The sequence below is a fragment of the Sciurus vulgaris genome (genome assembly GCF_902686455.1).
Source record: "Sciurus vulgaris genome assembly, chromosome: 1".
Classification (NCBI taxonomy): Eukaryota; Metazoa; Chordata; class Mammalia; order Rodentia; family Sciuridae; genus Sciurus; species Sciurus vulgaris.
The window spans coordinates 160,652,905-160,673,773 of NC_136461.1; the positions used below are offsets into that span (position 1 = coordinate 160,652,905).

The following is a 20,869-nucleotide window of genomic DNA, read 5'->3' on the forward strand; positions in this document are numbered from 1 at the left end:
GATGTGAGAAGTTAGGAGATTATCAGTCATTGTTTTGAAGACTTGAGGAGAGAGAAACTGTGTTTGTAAACTATATGATAAAGCCTTTAGATTTTGAACATCACTTATTGTGTATAAGAAAAGTTAAAATTCAAAAAAAAAAAAAAAAAAAGAACAAGAAGAGTTCTTGAACTTAGTTCTTATTGTAGAAAATTGAACGCTGAATTGCCTGCTAGGTTTATAGAAGACTGTTCTACCATTGGTGGTATTAACTTCAAACAGAAATATCTAAAGCATCACAGATTGTTTGTTTTGTGGTCATTTTAAAATAGTATTAACAACGAAAGCATTATTGGCATTTTGCTGAGATAGTTCTATGTTGTACATAAGTATTTCTGGTGGGAAGTTTTACTCCACGTATCTATAATATGTCAAAATGCATTCTACTATCATATATAACTAAAAAATGAATGAATAAATAAATAAATAAAAAGTGTATTCCTAGCTCTGCAGAGTATTTAGCATCCTGACCCTCAAACCTTAAATAGCATTAGCAATCTTCAATGTTTGTAACTATAAAAATGCCTATACATTTCTAAATGTTCCCTAAGGACATGTCACTGCCCAAATTTAGAGCCACTGATTTAGAAAAATACTTGACTTACCTTGAGGCCATTTTCTGGATGGTTCAGTAACATAGGACTCAACCCTCAGTTGCCATGTAGCCCAGTGCATTACCAAGAAGAGTAGCAACTTCCAGAGATTGTTTCAAAGTAAATATCTCAACATTCAAATGGTTAAGTAGATTTGATACTTTATTTTTTAAATTTCTAGTTTTATGATATCATTAGCAGAGAATGAAAACTTAAAAAAAAATCTTTTAGAATTTTATTAAGAATTTCTCGTTTCTGTATTAATAAGATTTTTTAAAATATACATGCAAACAGGATATGTTTTCTGCTTTTAGTATAATACAGAGTATGGGTTGTTAGATTGTTGGTTGTAAACAACCTAAATCCTCTTTAGACTTGTTTGTTCGTGGCAAATTTACATGACAAATTCTGAAAGTTAGATCCTCTATCATTACAGTGATTTTACATAGTTTTTCTTTTTTTTCCTTAAGGTGTTGTTTTATATCCCACATCCCTTGGATGTTTTTATATAATTGTTTATAATAATAATAATGTTAGAAACATAATAGCTACCACTTTTTTTAGTGTTTATGATAGCTATTGTTTTGAGCACTTTACATATTAATTCATTTATTCTTCACAAATAGCTGTGTGAGCTATTTTCTTTTTAAATTTGTTCTTTTTAATCATACACAGCAATAGAAAATATTTTGACATATCAGACATACATGGAATATAATTTCCCATTCTTGTGATTATACATGATGTGGAGTTACACTGGTCATGTATTCATATATGAACATAGAAAAGTTATGTCAATTCGTTCTACTGTGTTTCTCATTCCCATCCCCCCTTTCTTTCCCCTTTCTCCCTTGTCCAATCTGGTGAACCTTTGCTCTTCGCTACCCCACACCTATGTGAGTCAGCATACTTAAATCAGAGAGAACATTCAACCTTTGAATTTTTTGGGACAGGCTTATTTCACTTAGCATTATAGTCTCCAGTTCTATCCATTTACTGGCAAATGCCATGATTTCATTCTTCTTCATGCTGAATAATAATCCATTGTGTATATATATACACCACATTTTCATATATTCATTCATCTATTGAACAGCCCTCAGTTGGTTCCATAGCTTAGCTATTATGAATTGAGCTGCTATAAACACTTATGTGAATGCATCACTATAGAATGCTGCTGATTTTAAGTACTTTGGATATAAGCTGAGGAGTGGGATAACTAGGTCAAATGGTGGTTCCATTCCAAGTTTTCTGAGTAATCTCCATACTGCTTTCCAAAGTGGTTACACCAATTTGCAGTCCCATCAGCAATGTATGAGTGTTCCTTTTTCCCCACATGCTCACCCACATTTATTGTTACTTGTGTTCTTGATAATTGCCATTCTGACTGGAGTGAGATGGAATCTCAGTGTAGTTTTAATTTGAATTTCTCTAATTGCTAGAGATGTTGAACATTTTTTCATATATTTGTTGACCATTCATATTTTGACTTCTGTGAAGTGCCTGTTCAGTTCCTTTGTCCATTTATTGATTGGGTTACTTGTATTTTTGGTGTTAAGTTATTTGAGTTCTTTTTATGTCCTGGAGATTAATGCTCTATCTGAGGTGCAGGTAGCAAAGATGTTCATGTTCTTGTTTCCTTTGCTGTGAAGAAGCTTTTCAGTTTGATGCCATCTCATTTATTGATTCTTGATTTTACTTCTTGAGCTTTAGGAGTCTTATTGAGGAAGTTGTTTCCTAAAACAACATGATGGAGATTTGTGTCTACATTTTCTTCTTAGGTGCAGGGTCTCTGGTCTAATGCCTAGGTCCTTGATCCACTTTGAGTTGAGTTTTGTGCAGGGAGAGGGTTAGGGGTCTAATTTCATTTTATTACATATAGATTTCCAGTTTCTAAGTGGGGAAAAATTATAAGGATTTCCTCTAAAAACTGGAACAAGACAAGGATGCCCTCTTTCACCACTTCTATTCAATATAGTCACAGAAACTCCAGCCAGAGCAATTAAGCAGAAGAACGAAATTAAAGGGATATAAATAGGAAAAGAAGAACCCAAACTATCACTATTTGCTAAAGACATTGTTCTATATTTAGAAGATCCAAAAAACTCCACCAGAACACTTCTAGAACTCATAAATGAATTCAGCAAAATATTAGGATATAAAATTAACACCCATAAATCAATTGCATTCCTATACATCAGTGATAAATCAAGTGAAAGAGAAATTAGGAAAACTATCCCATTCATAATAGTCTCAAAGAAAATATTTGGGAATCAACCTAACAAAAGGGTTGAAAGACCTCTACAATGAAAACTACAGAACACTAAAAAAAGAAATTGAAGAAGACCTTAGAAGATAGAAAGATCCCCTTGTTCTTGGATAGGCAGAATTAATATTGTCAAAATAGCCATACTACCAAAAGCACTATACAGATTTAATGCAATTCCTATTAAAATCCCAATGACATTCTTCATAGAAATAGAAAAAGCAATCACAAATTTCATTTGGAAAAATAAGAGGCCCAGTGAGAAAAGTGAAGCAGGAGGCATCACAATACCAGACCTTAAACTATACTATAGAGCAATAGTAACAAAAATGGCATGATATTGGCACCAAAACAGACATGAAGATCAGTGGAACAGAATAGAAGACACAGAGACACACTCACATAAATACAGTTATCTCATACTAGACAAAGGTGCCAAAAACATACCATGGAGAAAAGAGAGCCTAAAAACAGTGCTGGGAAAACTGGAAATCCATATATAAGTGGGCTATTCTTATTTTCCATTTTACAAGTGTCAGAAATGAGATACAGAAACATTAAGAAATATCCCTAAGGTCACTGAGCTATTAAGTAATAGACCCCTGAACCACAGCCTGCCTCCTAGTCTGTTTTAGTATTCTCCCTTAAGCTTATGCCATTTTCCACATCCTCTCATTTTCCACATCCTTCTTGGAGAATTGTAACTTTTAGAGTTATGTAATATCCCATGAACTCTTTACAACCTTGAATTTTACTTGGATACTTTGTTCGATCCTTCCTATCTGGCTCTTCTGATATGCCTTTCCTTTATATATACCTTTGTAGCCTTTCTCTCTACATTAGTTTTATAGGGATGCCTTAACGAATTGCTGAGCTTGTGGCCATCATTAACATTCTTGACTTCCGGAGGCATCAATGACTCTACCAGCATCTGGTACTAGTGTTCTCCCTGTGTCTCTTCTCCTCTTCTTATAAGGACACTAGTCATATCCCATGTGTGCTACCCCCATGACCTCATCTTGATTATATCTACAAAGATCTATTTCCAAATAATGTTACATTCACAGGTCCTGGAGGTAAGGAATTCAACATATCCTTTGGGAGAGGATATTTTTGTCCATTTTTTGAAGACAACAGATCTCTGAGTTTGTTTTGAGGGAGCAGTTTGAAAGTCTTTTTTTAGTAGGGAAATTTAACATATATATATATATCATTACTGAATATATGCAATTATATTCCTTCTGTCCTTATTTCAAGTGTTTTTTCTTGCTTTTGTTTAAGGGTTATTATGGCATTTTTATTAACATTATTAAAACATTAGTTGTAACTCCACAGTATCCACCTATTATAGTTGTTTACCTCACCTCTGTCCTACAAACTTTGGTTCACTGCTTACATTTTTGTAGAAATTCTCCACATCTGCATTTATCACGTTGTTTTTGTCTCTCAAGCAATAAAGGACTAAGATCCAATGAGATTGTTTTTTTAATTCACTGGTAGCTATCTTGGACCTCCCTTTTGACATGTAAAAAGGCTTCTTTGTCCTCTGATGTAAACTGAGATAGACTGTCCACTCAACAATTCCATAAACTCCTCTGGAGTCAGTGGGACCCTCAGACTCTCCAAGGATTACACATTGCAAGATACTGGCAATGGCCCTTCTCTTCACTCTAGAGAAACTTACTGATTCCTTCTTCCTCTACCAATGTAAGGATCATTAACATTCTTTTCTGGCTTCTAATAGAGGCAAGCTCTTTTCCAAGTACAGGGACCCTTCTCCTGCACCTCCATGGACAAACACTTTAATCCCATGCTTAAACCTACCTGAGAGGAGACATGGTCTTAGCAATAGGTGTATGATTTTGTTTTTCACGTTAGCCAAAAATTATTGTCTACAACTTAATTTGCTGGAATTAATTTTTTTGCAGTTGGATCATCCCAACCTGGGGTATGCTTGAGTTTCTTATCCCTCAAAAATCTCCATATATTAAAACTTTTTCATATATTGGAATAAATAAATTATTTTTATAGAAAGGCAAATTGTCAAAGTCTACTATTTGCATAAACAATTCAAAGGAGCTTTACAATTTGTCACTAAACTACATAGATGATAAACATCTATTCTTAAATCTAGTGGTGGGTTATACTTAAGTTTTAATTTGTTCTTCTCTTTCTGGTTTTGTGTGATAGGTGGACCATCTTGATGGAAGGCTAAGTCTGAAAAGTGAACTACTAAATATAACAAAATATACTTTGGGAAGCATAAGTAAACACAATTATGTATTCTCTCTAGGAACACATTGGCAGACTTTATATTCACATAAAAATATATGCGTGTACAAATATCTGTTATTTGATAACACTTATATAATTAACCTGGTTTCTAAGAATAACAGTAAATTTCAAACTCAAATCACAAGTGAAAGTTTTGAGTGAAGCGTAAAATAGACTATTAAGCCAGGCATGATGGTGCATGCTTGTAATCCCAGTGGCTCAGGAGGCTGAGGCAGGAGGATCTCATGTTCAAAGTCAATCTCAGCAACTCAGAGAGGGCCTAAGCAACTTAGCAAGACCTTGTGTCTAAATAAAATACTTCAGAAATGGACTGGAGATGTGGCTCAGTGGTTAAGTGTCCCTGGTTCAATCCCTGGTGCCAAAAATTAATTAATTAATTAATTAAATATATATTAACATTGGCATAATCTGAATGAGTATTTACTGAGGGATATATATATATATATATATATTGCTCTTTTATTAGTGGTAATTTCCCATTATTTAATGATTTGGTAAGTTCAGAAGAGGAAATTAATGTTATAGCCTGAATAATTTGTCATTTCTTATTTCATAATTTTTAATATGACTGTGGAGAAAGACATACAAGGAAAAATATGTTAATGTGATAATTTTTCAAATATGAGTACTGACAACCATTTAAAATGGATTACTCTTCAAAACATTAGGCTATCACTACATGCTTCTGTCCCTTTTCAAATCAACTTAAACTAAAACTGTAATCATCTAGTCCTGTCCCACAACATGAAGTCATAAGATAAAAAAGATGTGATTTTGCAGATAAACACTTCACAAAAGAGAAGACATGAATACTGGTGAACTTTAGCTGTAGTTTCTTAGTGTAAAAAATTGGTTCCCTCTGGGGGAAAAAAAAAAATTCTATCAATTAGTTAAATTCTAATGTCTAACAGGAAAGATTCTGGTGAGTTTGAATTCCTATGGGAACCTGTCAATGTACTTTTCAGTGACAAAAGAGGTGACAGACTAGTCTGAAAGCTATGAGACATCTCATAGGAAGACAGTTCAATTAAATACATGAAATAGCTACTGACAACATATCGCCAACACTAAGAAAGTGTTGCATTGGACTCTGTTCACCAAGAGCATGTGTTTGAAATATGGAGATAAAGATCCACCAGAGAAATGATTTTAACTTCCAGCATACTGTCATTAAATATTCCCATCCATCCATCCATCCATCCATCCATCCATCCATCCATCCATCCATCCATCCACCCAACCATTATCTTGAGGAAAGTATGGATGTATTCTGCTCTTAAGATGTTAAGGAAAGAAAGCTCATGTTGGTCAGAGGGGTTACAGGAGGCCTACTAGAGGATTTTTTTAAACTGTTTAAAAAAGTAAGTCAATTTTAAAAGATAGAATCAGAGAGAGTCTTCCAGGAGGCAGGACCTGGGGAAGAACAGAGGCTTTGCTGTCAGGTTGCCTGGGGTGGAGTTGGAGTTCCACAGAGACTGCTACTGTGGACTTGGTGAAATCCATGATTCCTGTACCACTTCCTCTATTTTCTACCTGAAATATGGGGAAAAAACATATTGTATAGCTAATAGTTGTTGAAAGATTTACCTATATTGTAGCAATTACTTATGTATTTGAAGTACATAGTGCAACAATAGAAATCTGCTTTCTCACAGTTCTGGAGGATGAAAGTTGGAGATAAAGATGTTGGAATGTTTGTAGCTTCAGATGATCATGAAGGAAAGATCTGCACCAGGCCTCCATCCTTGGTTTGTAGGATACTTGCCTTCTCCCTGTGTCTTCACATAGTCTGTCTTATATGCTTATTAGGCCCACCCTAATGACTTTATGTTAATTTAAGTACCTCTTTTAAAATCTATCTCCAAATACCATCACATTCTCAGGTACTGGGGTTTAGAACTTCAACACATGAATTTTCAGGGAGACACTATTCAACCCATAACATGGAGTCATGGATTGACCTAATGAAATGTGGACATCTTTGCTTATCTTTCACCATTTTTTAAAGCCAAATTTAGGAATATGATTTAATTTTAATTAATTGAAGATAATGAAATCCAGGTAATTTAGCACCCTGTTAAATGCATGGCATGTTTCAGATGTACAGTTTCACAGTGTAAATACTGACTGGAATTCTGTATAAAGAAAGTAGCAAAGTGCTGCTAAAATCCCAGTTTTATAGATAGAGAGTAGCCGAATCAAAATAATTACAATGTATTTACAATGGTTGAATAAATACCTTTGTAGGTGTCCATGTGATTTTTCTTCACTACACTTATATAAACATATTAAGAAATATAAACAGAAAAAAATATATATTAAAATGTTCAACTTGGGAGCAGTGGTACATCCCTGTAATCCCAGCAACTCAGGAGGCTGAGGCAGGAGGATCACTAGTTCAAAGAAAGCCTCAACAACTTAGAGAGGTCCTAGGCAACTTAGGGAGACCCTGTCTCAAAATTAAAAAATAAAAAGGGCTGAGGATGTGGCTTAGTGGTTAAACTCTCCTGGGTTCAATCTCTGGTACAAAAACAAAAACAAAACCAAAAATATGTTCAAAAAAATCTTTATATCAATTTGACTTGTGAGAATTTGAGATAATTTTCTCAGTTCTACAGAATTTGTATTTTTTCTATGTGCTCTGCTGACAGTTCAGAAAGGGCGTATTCTTTCCACTGAAGAATTAGAAAATCATGTAAGTCCTATCCATAAAACTTAATAACATTTTGTCTCTTCCTCTTCTGCTCTTCTCCAATATCAGGTCCTAATGTGGAGAATCTTGACCACTCTAATAACCTCTTGCTGGTTTTCTTGACTTTATGCTGTTCCCCAGTCTCATTAATTCCCTACCCAGCTGTAGGATTATTCCAGACCAAGTGCTTTGTCAGTTTTTCAATCAAAACTCAAAATTGCTACCAGTTACCAATAAGCATTTTCAGTGTACTTCTCAAGAAGTATCTGACCTAGTGCTTACATTCCCACCCAGCACTGTTCTCCTAACTTAATCGAACGTTTCAAGGTTTCCAAACTCATGCTCATTCTCCACCTAGAAATCCTTTCATTTTCCTTTATCTTATTAAAATGTTTTTATCAGCTGTATTGTCTTGTGCATACAAAAATAAGCATTATTAATAATTGTCCTTATCTTCCAAGGTCCAGCTCAGGTAATAGTATTCTGAGTCTCCTCTGTACTTACTACAAGCATCACTGTCCTGCAACCCCAAGCCAATGGTTCATCTTCAATAAAGTTTTTCTGCTTCATGTTAGTAATTTGCTTGCACACTTAATCTGTTTTTTATTGAAATTTATCTAAATTAGTTATGCATTGCACAGAGTATACTCTTAAATATTTGTGTCACCACTAATATTTTTGCTTTTTGCCTTTTTGATTTTTGTGTTTTATACATTTTATAGTTATCTTTGAAACATGTCTTTGAAATGCTGTAACTCAGAGAAAATCAGTTGCAGAATGTGTTGAGTCAGTCTGTGAAGCAAAGGGATAAATTCTAGCCTATGGCCAAGGTTTAAAAGAAATCAGGGTTTAATGTGTATTTGAAGCTCTATGATAAGATCTGCTACTTTCTTTAATTAGGCCTTTTTTGCTTGCTGAAATTCAAACTATCCTTCTGGTCATAGCTCAAGGATCCATTCTCTTATACTATTTTCACAATCAGTTACCACACCCCATCAAAAATAATTTATCTTGTCTCTGCCCACACCACTGTCACAAGTTCAGTTAATCAGCATTTGCTACATAACAGATAATAATTTTCCATAGAAGAAAGAGATGTGACCCCTGAAGAGTCAATATTCCATATACAAAAGAAACATGATACTTTATTAAAGAATAGTTTTTTGGGAAGACCAGAAAATAGGAGAAAATTTCAGTATTAAGTGATAGGAGCTTCTCACTTAGTCCTACATTTTTTATGCATTCTATGTCCTTACATATTTGCTTACATATTTTTATTCTACTAATTATAAACTCCATAAGACCAGGAAGGCAGTTCACTACAAGAAGCTCATAATACCAGGTGAAGGGTGGAAAATCAAACAAACATAAACCATGACTTTGGAGTCAGGTAGCCCTCCCTAAACTTGATTTTGTTACCTCTTTGCTAAACAATCTTATGCACATAACTTATCTCTAATATTTAGTTCTAATCCATAAAGCAAGTTTAATAACGCATGCTTTTCATATTTATAATAAGAATTAAATGAAATTGTATACATATATCTCCTAGTGAAATGCTAGATGGATAACATTTCACTATAGTGGGCAATTAATGAATAGTTATTGGATAAAATGTTTTCATTCCTCATTTCATTTTCTCATTCTAAAATATATAGAAAGAATGAATGTAGATATATTTGGTGGAAGTATTATGAGTACACATGCACATATATGTAATTCCTTTTTCTAGGATGCTCCAATGGAGGAATAACCAGTTGCTCCAATTTATTTCATTTAAATCCTTTAAAGTCTGGCTTTTGAAAACCATTTGTAAAATTGGTAAATTAGCTTATTCAAGTTAATTTATTATTAGAAAATCACCTTGAAATATATGAATTAGAGGAAAGTGACAGACAGATGCAGAAACAGAAGAACTAGAGTAATAAAGACAAAGATTTCAAGAAATACATGTTATGGAAGTCAGTCGTCCTCATTTTTTGTTTCAATAATTGGCTGAATTAAAGAAGAAAATTCCTTAGTTAATAACAAAGGAAAGACCTAGATAATGTATTAAAGGGTTGGGAAAATAAGTAGAGTAATAGAAAACTAATGTGAATTATTATTAAAGTTCATAGGATTGCAAACATTTGTAAGTTATCTACATAGTTGATCTGAAGCATGGTGTTGGTGAGGAAGGGTATGTACTACACCAGCATCTTCGTCCATTTTCTGCTGCTGTATCTGAATACCACAGACAGAGTAATATGTAAGGAATAAAGGTTTATTTAGTTCATAGAACTGGTGACTGGAAAGTCCAAAAGTATAACTCTGGTATCTGTCCAGCATCTGGTGAGGACCTTCTTGCTGGGCCATGGCATGTAGAAGAGTATCACATAGGGAGACAGAAAAAGCTTGCTAACTTTTGTCTTTCTTCCTCTTATAAAGACTAATTGCACTATGATTACCCCATTCTCATGACCTCATATAACGCTAATTACCTTCAAACGGCTTTACCCCAAAATACCATGAGCATAAGAAGACTTTGAGGATTAGGATTCCAATACATGAAATTCGGAGGACACCTTCAAACCATAGCACCCAGAATTTCTAGGGCTATTGACATTTTAAGTTAGATCATTCTTTGCATGATGTTGTGGGCTATCCTGTGTATTTATGAATGTTCAACAGACTAAATTTCCACCAGAAACCAGTAGCACCATGCATTCCAAGTCGTCACGCACAAAAAAAAAGATCTCAAGATGTCTCAAATGTCTCCTGCAGGGCACAATCACCCTCTGTTAAGAATCACTGGTCTGGAGAGTTAGCTGAAGAGTCTTCGCCTCTAAATAGATTTGACCCAAAGGTGATTAAAATAAATTGAAATTTTTTTTACCACATAAATCAGAGATGCATGCATATTTTTATATAGGCAGATGGTTTCATCCCTCTTGTCTAATTTCCTTTTTAGATTATATCTCATGTTGCAGCAAAAGGCACAATCATCAATTTTGTTGACTGTATCAGAATGTAATAATACTTATCACCAAATCAATGAACTCTTTAGAGAGAGCAAGTCTGAAATTATTTAATATAACTTCTTCTTTTTAACAAAAATCTTACAGCGATACTCTGGGGAAAATAATTTAAGATTATCTATAAGATGCAACCTGACTCCTAGTTTCTCTAATGTCATTCTTGCCTAAAAACTAGCTAAGGTAATTTATTCTAAGAAATCATTTTTTATTTCATTCATCACTTTGCTGATCTTGTTTAGTTATTTAAAACTCAACCTCTATAAATCACCCAAAACAAAATTATACTCAACAGAACAAATTATTTTTATGACAGTACAGTGCCTTTTGTCTATAATTTTTCTTAAGTTTTTTGTTGAAGAATTTATATACAAAAAAAGAGTAGAAGACATTATTTCTTTGAAGATAGTATCACTGATGTCTTCTAAAATACTGTAACATATGTGTATATTCCTCCTAGGACATATTCATCCTGTATATTAAATCAAGATGTCATCTTTAACTGGCAACTTGCAAATTTATTCTTCTTCTACCTTGGACTTCTCCCATAAGCTTCATATTCAAATATCCAATGGCTTACTTTTTCACTTGTGTTTTGATACTAATAGGCGTCTCAAAGTTTCCAAAACTTTTATTCCCCCAGAAGCCTGAGCTTCTGGCAGTCGTCTCTATTTTAGCAAATGGTAATTACATCCTTCCCATTATGTACCCTCTCTCTTTAAAGTATATGCAGAATCTATCCACTTACCACCACTAAAATGTTAACACCTTGGTCCAATCCAGTCTACCATCATCTCTCCCTGGAATTGTTCTCCCAGCTTCCTTTGTGAAATTTTTGTTTCTATCCCTGTCACCCTATAGTCTTTTCACAGTGTCAAATCAGAAGAGAGCTCTTCAAATACAAAAGTTGTCCCCTGCATCACTCAGAGTAAAACCTAAAGTCCTGACTTTGACCAACAAGATCAATCTTCGCTATGCACACTCTACCTCTTCTCCATTTTCCACTTTATCTGTCAATTTCTTACTCTGTTCTCTCACTTGCTCATTCCACTCTGGTCACATTTGGCTCTTTGCCTAAAACACTCCAAATATACTCTGTCTCAGGCCTTTGTCTTTACTGCTTTTCTGCCTCATATGCTCTCCCATTCTACCACCTTATCTCTCTCAGGTTGTTTCCTCCCTTCATTGAGAATTTTGCTCAAATATTCTCTTATCACTGAAACTTTCCTGACCGCCCTATATATAAAAGGGCAAATCTCATACCTAAGCAATGCCTTCCCTCACTTCTTATTGTATTATTTCTATATATAGTGTACATATTTGTTTATTGTCTTCTTTGATGCTTAGATGGGAGTTTCTTAATCGTAGAGAGGTTCATGATGATCTTTCTTATTCAACACTATATCCCCAGCATCTGGAAAAGGGCCTGACAATAATGGCTTCCATCAACATTGTTGAGCAGATATGGTAGACACATGAGTTAAAAAATGAGAGCAGTTCCTGATCTTGTCACAGAAATGTTTCAAGAAGTAGAAAGAAGTTGGGTTTGGATGAGGATGAACTTACTGAAGAAGAGCATTAAAGCTTGAGGATGACTTTACAGCATAGGCAACTTTGAGCTGAATACTAAAAGGTGAAATGACGTTTTCCAGGTGGAGGAGATAAGAGTATGGGTCAGACCAATAAGGTATGGGCGTCTGAAATCACATGCTACACTTAAGGAATGACCAATAGTTGTGACCAGAGCCTCAGATAATTGGAAAGACCAGAAGAAGATGGGAAGGGAAGGTAGTTTGGAGGTGACTGAGCAGTAAAGCAATTTTCTCAAATTCCCAAATTCATAATTTTTAAATTATAAAATTCATGATCTTCAATAATTGCACCTAATTTTCCCCAACTGCTAGTTTGTCTACATCAGTGGACTTTAACCATTAAAAACTGTCTAAGAGCAAGCTGATAAAAAATATGTAATCTTATCCTTAGAAAAAATAATCAGTAATATTCTATAAACAGTGAAGGCATTATACTCTATTCAATGTATCCTTAAAGATATAGTTTATGGATTTTGGACAATTCAAGTAAACGTGGGGAGAAAATACAAAACATTGGTTGTCAGAGGCATGTTTTCTTTTCACTTTCTTTCATCATACTGTCTCTCAGGCACAGTGTTTCAAAGACATAGTTCCATCATAAATTTACTTTTGAATTTCCTGTCTGGTTACCTGTCTGTTAGTCAAATGCTAGAATGGGTGTCTTATGAATTTAGTTCCTGTCACATACACAGAACTTTCAATAAAATGTGTTGCTCTGTTTGGAACTGGCATGAGGACCATAACTACACATACATATAACTACAGACTTTCTGATATTCATTAATTGCTTATTGTGTCCAAGACACTAGACTAAGTTCTATCGATAATGAAATAAGAGAAAAGAAAGAATTGGTTGCAGTCTTTCCACCTGAGGAATTTTGGTTCTATGATGAGGTCAATCTGTTAATGTGTCCTGTTTTAGACGAAAGACCCCAAATTCCCTCTTTTAAAAATATAATACCATCAGAAATTTGAAAACAAATGTACCAATCAGGAATTTGAATAATTTTTCAGGGATCTGGTTTATTATGAGAAGATAAAGTTTTCATGAAACAGTACTCTGATTGAGCTCTTCCTAAACCTGTTAATATCAGTTTCAAATAAAGAGAACAGACATCAAGCTCAGAACCTCATGGTCAGCATCAGAAGCCTCACTAATCAATAATAGGAAGACCACCTTATCAAAACACATAGAGCATGACTTCTGAGATCCATGAATGACTGATCAGGAGAGCTTTACTTAAGGAAGTTATGATTTAACATGGAAAAATAGACATGTGAAAGAAAAGTCAACAAGCCTGTAGGTATGCATAAGAAGGAAAAGTATTCATAAGTAGTATTCATAAGAAGAGAAAATTGTGCTCAGCCCTGAAAGATGAGTAGAATTTTCATAAACACTTTTTGGAAGAGAGAAATAGTTATTGCTGGAATGGGCATGCTTATATAATAATATAAATAATATAAAATACTAATGACATAAATAATAATAGTTTCTGCATCCATCATTTATTGAACCTTGATGTTGCACTAGATGGTTAGGTTCATTATCTTATTAAATTCTTACAAGGCTCCTGTAAGGTACAGGATAGAAGTTTAAGAGATGAAGAGACGTCACTGAACTTGAGTGATTACAAGTGATTTCCCCTGAGAACATAGATGTGAACTGGTTGATCTGGTTCCATATGCCATTTGACTGAATGCTAAACAGTTCTGTTCAAATGAAGGACATGTTAATATGTCAAAATACACTCTACTGTCATGTATATTCAAGAAGAGAAATTTTTTTGAAATGAAGGATCTGTTTTGAGCAGATCTTGAATCAAAGTTTAAAGAATTTGGTTTGTGGGTGCTTGTCATTATTTTCTGTAGAAAATGGAGACAGTCTAGAAACCTTCAGTTAAAAAATAACCTTATTTATAAATCTTACTTTGAGAGTTCTGTGCAAGAGGCTAGGCAAACCAAAGGCACAATCCCAATCAAGAGTGTAATAAAAATGGATAGACTGTGTTGAACCTAGATCTCCTTAATTCTGAAGTAACTTTTATTTTCAGGGGAGGGATATCAGAAGATAAAGTTGTAAAGACTTTTAAAATTCTAAGTTTAGAAATATATAGTTGTAAAATGTATATCTATTTTAATAAAGTAAGTAAAAACAGTCAATAACAAAGTAATTCGCTGTGTAGACGGTAAATGGAAATGAAAGCAGAGGAAAGTTAGAGCAGTACATCAGACAGAGAGAGATTGTATTCCAGGAATTCCATCTAGGGTCCAGGTATATTAGCACAAAACCAGACGTCCAAATAAAGAAGGGATAGAGTTAGGGTTAGGGTTAGGGTTAGAGTTAGGGTTAGGGTTAGGATAAGGTGTAGGCCTTCTTTCAAGGGCAGCATTAAGATACCCAAGTGCAATGAGGAACCAACTTCCAGAAGAAGCAGCCAAGACTGCTTCTAAGGCCCACTTTTCAGGACCTTGATAAACGATTGTTGTTCTCTATTCCAAGAAAGGAGCTGGTCAACCTGCAGTACTGGAGACTCATCTCAGTATTTCCGGGTAAGAGTCAGGAACAAACTGAAAGAACCTCTCCTAATTCCCATGTTTGAAAAGGGAATGGTTTCCTTATAAGTTTGAATAACATTACTTACTTAGACTACAATTTTATGATAATATGTCTCTGATCATGAAAAGTCTTCCTAGAATACTAGACACAATTCTAAACCCAAATCTTGGCTTCCTGGGCACTTTTGAGTTCCTCCTAGGTGAGTCCAGATCTCTCACTGTTCTCTAGTTTCTGTAAAATGGAATATTGGTGATTTATTAGTTTGTGTTTTTCTAGAGGGATGAATTAAAATTAGTTGACTGTGTTCCTGGACTGAGGAGTGACTCCATTTCCCAAGAAATTATTCTCTTAGTTTCCAGCCACAGTTTCAATTTTCCTAAACTGAAATCTGTTATAAGATAAAATATTTTCTATTAAATTTGATAGGTTTAAATAAAACTATACGATATACTTCCATCAAAGGAAATGAGTATCATTCTTCAAAACAGGATCAATTTGCAATTGTGATAGATGATGTTTTTCAAATTTAGCTACAATTCAACAATGGTACTTTGATGTCTTTGAAATAATTGACTTAAAGAGTGATTCTCTATTTTAAACTGTGTTCCATTTCAGTTTGGTACTTCATAAAAAGAAATACTCCAAAGGGCTCTTATTTCTTGCAGTTTTGCTTTTGTAAACTACTTTGCATCATAAATGAATAACTGCTTTTTTTAAAAAAAAAATCAGATTTTAAAACAGAAAGCATTTGCCCATTTTTATATTGGAAAACATTTGTTCTTCCTTTTGACACTAAATCACATGATACATAATAGATCACATATATTATTTCATATATCCTAATTGGCAAACCTTTTTTTCAAGTAGATTACATTTCGTTTTGGTTTTGGTTTTCAAAAATTCCTGAAGACTCAACAGTCAAGCTAAACACTAATTTCTTTAGAAATTTCTGGGTGATATCTTTGCTGAGATCATTGTAAATCACTAAATGAAAGCTCAGAGGCAGGCGTTGTCTACAATAGTGATAAGTTTAAAATCTCCCACCTCTGATTGCTGTAGACTGATGATGAAATTGCCCATGGTTCTCAGTAAACCAAAGTGCAGACAATGCAATTTTATATAATTATATTATAATGTTAATAAATTAATAATTAAGGATTATTTAATAAAAATAAATATTCTTTAAATATGAGATTGTCTTTTTCTTTATAAAATTATTACTATTGTTGGCAGTAAGTGAGTGTTGCTATTTTTTAATAACCTTACTTGGTCAATTGAGAAGTTGTCAATCTTCTGTTAGTCCCCATTCTCTGTCTTTGAAGCTAGACAAAACACTGAAAATCTAGAATAGGAACTAATGCAATAGAAAATGTCAATGGGAACGTCTGTAGATTTTCTTTCCATCAAGCCCCAGGGCTTAAACACAGGTATGCATAACTCATTAAATGACTGATATTTTTAAGAGATTAGGAGAAGAAGCAAGTTAGAATTAAAGAGTTCTCTAGCATCTATGACATTTTCCTTAAAGGATTAATGTTCTATCTTGGTTTCAATCAATCCCCAGAGAGCTGCATTTAGAATATTATTGACTGCAAAAATGTACATTACAATGTAATGCCAAGTAAGATTGTTAAAAAATAACAAAGTAGTATTAACATACTTGTGATTTAATCATTCCTTAGTTCGAATCCACCTTACATTACAGATTTATTCTACTATTCACCAAAACTAAATTTGGCATTATTTAGTTGTTTTGTAAAATATTTATGGAGCCTGTTATTCCTTTGTATAACCTCAGTCAAAGATTCAGGATCAACTGCTCATGACACTGAGAATTCCCATTTATAAATGGCATGTCTTCCATTATTCCAGGAACACTAGAGATAAAGAGGAACTAATAAAATTGAAAAGTGTCCTGTGCAATTTGACAGTCTTGAGGAAACATAGGGAGCCTTGAGTTGTGATCTAATTGAGCTGTGGCACATTTGATGTTCTGTTATTTTCTTTTCCTTTTCCCCCTTCCAGTGAAATCAGATGAGTTACAGACAATCAAGAAAGAATTAACCCAGATCAAAACTAAAATTGACTCCTTGCTAGGGCGCCTGGAGAAGATTGAGAAGCAGCAGAAGGCAGAGGCAGGTAAGTGAAGAGAATCCATGACCACAGACAAGTTGAAATTAAACCAACGAAACCATCAATCACAAACACTACAGGCCCCGGGAGACAAGAGCTAAGTTTACTAAAAGTTTAACACAGACACACAAAGTCTTTAAGCCAAGAACTGCAACAGTGGGATATGATTTCATTACTTTCAGAGAACAGGAGCTAATTTTTCCAAGATGTATATGAAAAAGTAAAAGTATTTCGATGGCATTCTCAGTAATAGTTGAATTATAATTGAAAACTTATTTTTCAATATCAAGTAAACTTTAAGGCAATAAAAATCAATAATGCTATCAGGCTAAAATAATATTCATTTTTCCATAAATTAACTGGAGCAAAATTTAAAAGGTTTCAAAAATCATTATAAATCCCAACTCCTGCTATTGCTGCCACCCCATGAAACTTCAGTGCCAAATTTCAGGAACATGGACTACAACAGCTTGCAGCTAGCCGTCCACAGGCCAAGTTATTTGATCATGTCCTTTGCAACTTAAAAGCCTATCTCCTTTGAATTATCAGACCTGATCCTAGCTACATTCTTATACAATTGTAATGCTCTTTTCATGTGGTTACAGATGTTTGAATAATCACAGACTATGAAAACAGGAATGACTAAGAGCTAGTCCACGGCTTGATGATCTTGTTCTATAAGTCATTGGATATCTCAGAGAGGCCTCCTTAAAGATGCCTTGGGGGTTAAGAGGTGATAAACTCATGCCTCCTCCAAACCCAACCCTTATTCCAAACAGCATAACTCTACCTGTGTTGCTTTTATCTATTAGGATTCCATGTAAGTCCTAATTTGCTGAAAGAGTTTCACTTCTTTTAAAAAATCAATAAACAAGGCAATTCTTAAAGCCATTAATAAATCCCACCTGCTTATCTCACAGAAAACAAACGCTCAGAGAGGTCAATTAATTTTTCGATAGTCACATATCTAGTGATAGACCTGAGTCTCAAATTCAGGTCTGGTGACCAAATGTAGTGCCCTTCCAATTTCTACCTTAATCTCAGATTTTTCCCCAGGGCCTGGGACCACCATTTCTCTAAAATGTATTAGGTAGCATCTAGATGAAGAGAACTGACAGACTTCTGGCCCTTGAACTGGAGGAAACAAGAGTTGGCCTGTTGTTGACTTATGACAGGGGTGAGGATCAGAGCTTTCTTCTGGTGGTGAACCTTACAGGGTTTGAGAATGAAAAGAAGTCAGAAGTCATAGAAATGGTATAGTGGATACAAGAAATAAAAATTCAAATTCTCACCCACCATATCCTGAACTTCTTTTTTTCTTCTTTGTGAGAAATGAATTAAATAGCATATGTGAACTATATAGCACAGTCACCAACCAGAACTATAGACCTAATAACTGGAGTTATCGAGGATTAGTAGCAAACACACATAAGCAGGGAAATTAATATTTACTACTCTAAGTTGAGCATCCCTAATTTGAAAATCTGATATAAATCCAAAAAAATGTTCTGAAATTTGAAACTTTTTGATCATTGATTTGATGCTTTAAAAGTTTTAAAATTTGGAACATTTCAGATTTCAGAATTTACAATTAGGGACTTTTCAACCAGTAAAAGTCTGTGTAAACATTTCAAAATCTAAAATAGCCTGAAACTTTTCTCATTCCAACAATTTCAAATATTTTACCTGAACTTTCAAACAGTTCATTTTTACAAAAATACAAGCCACTTCTGTAGCATGTGATAGAGTTCACTAATATTGGCTAAGCTAATATAGATGAGAAATGATAGATAAAATTGTTTATACTAAAAATTTCTATAATGAAGACATTTTTATACTGAGAAATGATACACTGCCTACACTGCTTAGTAAAGAAATTTAAATTTTGGAAAGTTTTTATATGCTTTCTGTGGCACTAATCAAAAGTGTTCCTGTAACTGAAATATCCTGTGATGTTGCCTAAATCAATATTTCCCTTTGAGGAACTTCTGTGAAATTCATTATTATGTAAAACAACCCTTACAGCAAAAGACTTTGATAACCAATTTGCACTTCAGTTTAAAGGATTATGGAGAACTCATTTAAATATAAATCACCTCAAAGAGAAAAATGTGATCTTTATTCCAACATATTATACTTTCCAGTTTCCTGTAATGAATAATACTTTCCACAGATTTTCTTAGAAGATCATCTATAAATGTAACACTAAAATTCAAACCTCAGTTTTTACTTTGTGAAAACTGTCATCTTACTTTGGCACATGTTAAAATTTTCCCTGTCATCAAGACAGTTACTTTTAAGATGATAGAATTGGTCCTTTTATGTTTATGTCTTTCTTATTTTAACATGCTATGACAAAAATGAATGTATTTAATTTATAACTTCATTCTCTTTGTAAATGTCTCTGGAATAGTATCTATATTTATGAAAATAGGATCATCATTTTCTATGTTTTCTTTCTAGAAAGAAATTAGGGTTGTATAGAAAGGGTTAAAAGTACATTACAGAAAGTGGAGGGAAATGTGTTAAAATCATCCTTATATATTTAAGGGGGTGCTAGTTTTAATAATTATTGAAAGCTAATTATGCATATCTTACTACCAATAGATTATTAATCATTTGATAATGAAAATTTCCAGCATAGATGTAGGGGCAGGAGGGAGATGAAGAAACAGAAATAAAACACCAAAGGAGGATTGAAAGTTCAAAGCCAGCCTCGGCAACCTAGCGAGGCCTTCAGCAACTTAGCAAGATCCTGTCTCAAAATAAAAAATAAAAGGAGCTGAGGATGCGGCTCAGTGGTTAAATGCCCCTGGGTTCAATCCCCCATACCAAAAAAAAAAAAAAAAAAAAAAAAAAAAAAGAGAGAGAGAGAGAGAAAGAAAAAAAAGAAAAAGCATGTCCTCAATTCAAGTTTCATAGTATCATTTTTTTTTTCCAATGGTTGTTGGGGCAGGTAGATAACAAGCAAATCTGAGAGCAGCTGAAAACTTGAGGAGAGGTGAAAGTTTACATGATTACTATAGAAATACCAAGCATTTTCCCTTCAGCTGCCAGATCACTGGCAGGACACTGGAAGAGTCTTCAGTTGGGAACAGGAACAATTCAGGAGCCCCCAGAGAAGCAGCCAACCAGGTCACATACAGAAACAGTAACCTTCTGTCTTACAAAACTGCAATGCTTTAGTATGAGTAAACAGGGATTACCAAATAGAAGAAACATAACAAATATTTTTAAACCAATACCAAAAATAAGTGAGGAAACAGGTTGTACAGAAGAATAAAATTTCAATAAATGAAAACCCACTGATCAATATCCTGAGAGAAATAAGAGAAGACACTATGTTCATGAAATAAGAACACAAAACTATAAAACTGAGGATTTAGAGGGCAGATTAAAGAGCCTTTAGAAATTAGTATAACATGAATAAACAAGTCAATACAGGGATTGAAATGCGAAATTGGAGAAACTGTTCCACAAAATTAAATAATAAAATAGAGATGGACAATAAGAAGGAAAGAATATGAACATTAGAGGGATTGATGGTTCCTGCTAGTTATGCTTTAGCTTTCCTCGACTGTGTCCATTCTCTGAGTTGGATTTCATTTACTTACAGATAGGAACCAAAGGCATGGGAGCTGTCTCAGCCTAATGGACTCCTAGTTAGTTATTTTAATACACCCTTTCT

The 20,869-nt window shown here is 34.0% G+C and overlaps 1 protein-coding gene across 8 annotated transcripts in view; it reads left to right on the top strand.

Annotated features, from left to right (window-relative positions):
- Positions 1–20,869, top strand: part of RALYL (RALY RNA binding protein like) — a 654,354-nt gene that overhangs the window by 588,567 nt on the left and 44,918 nt on the right. For all 8 annotated transcript variants that reach the window (XM_079143835.1, XM_079143832.1, XM_079143833.1 and 5 more), the window contains one exon: positions 17,074–17,187. In XM_079143835.1, the coding sequence (XP_078999961.1) occupies positions 17,074–17,187 (114 nt within the window). The remainder of the gene's footprint in view (positions 1–17,073; positions 17,188–20,869) is intronic.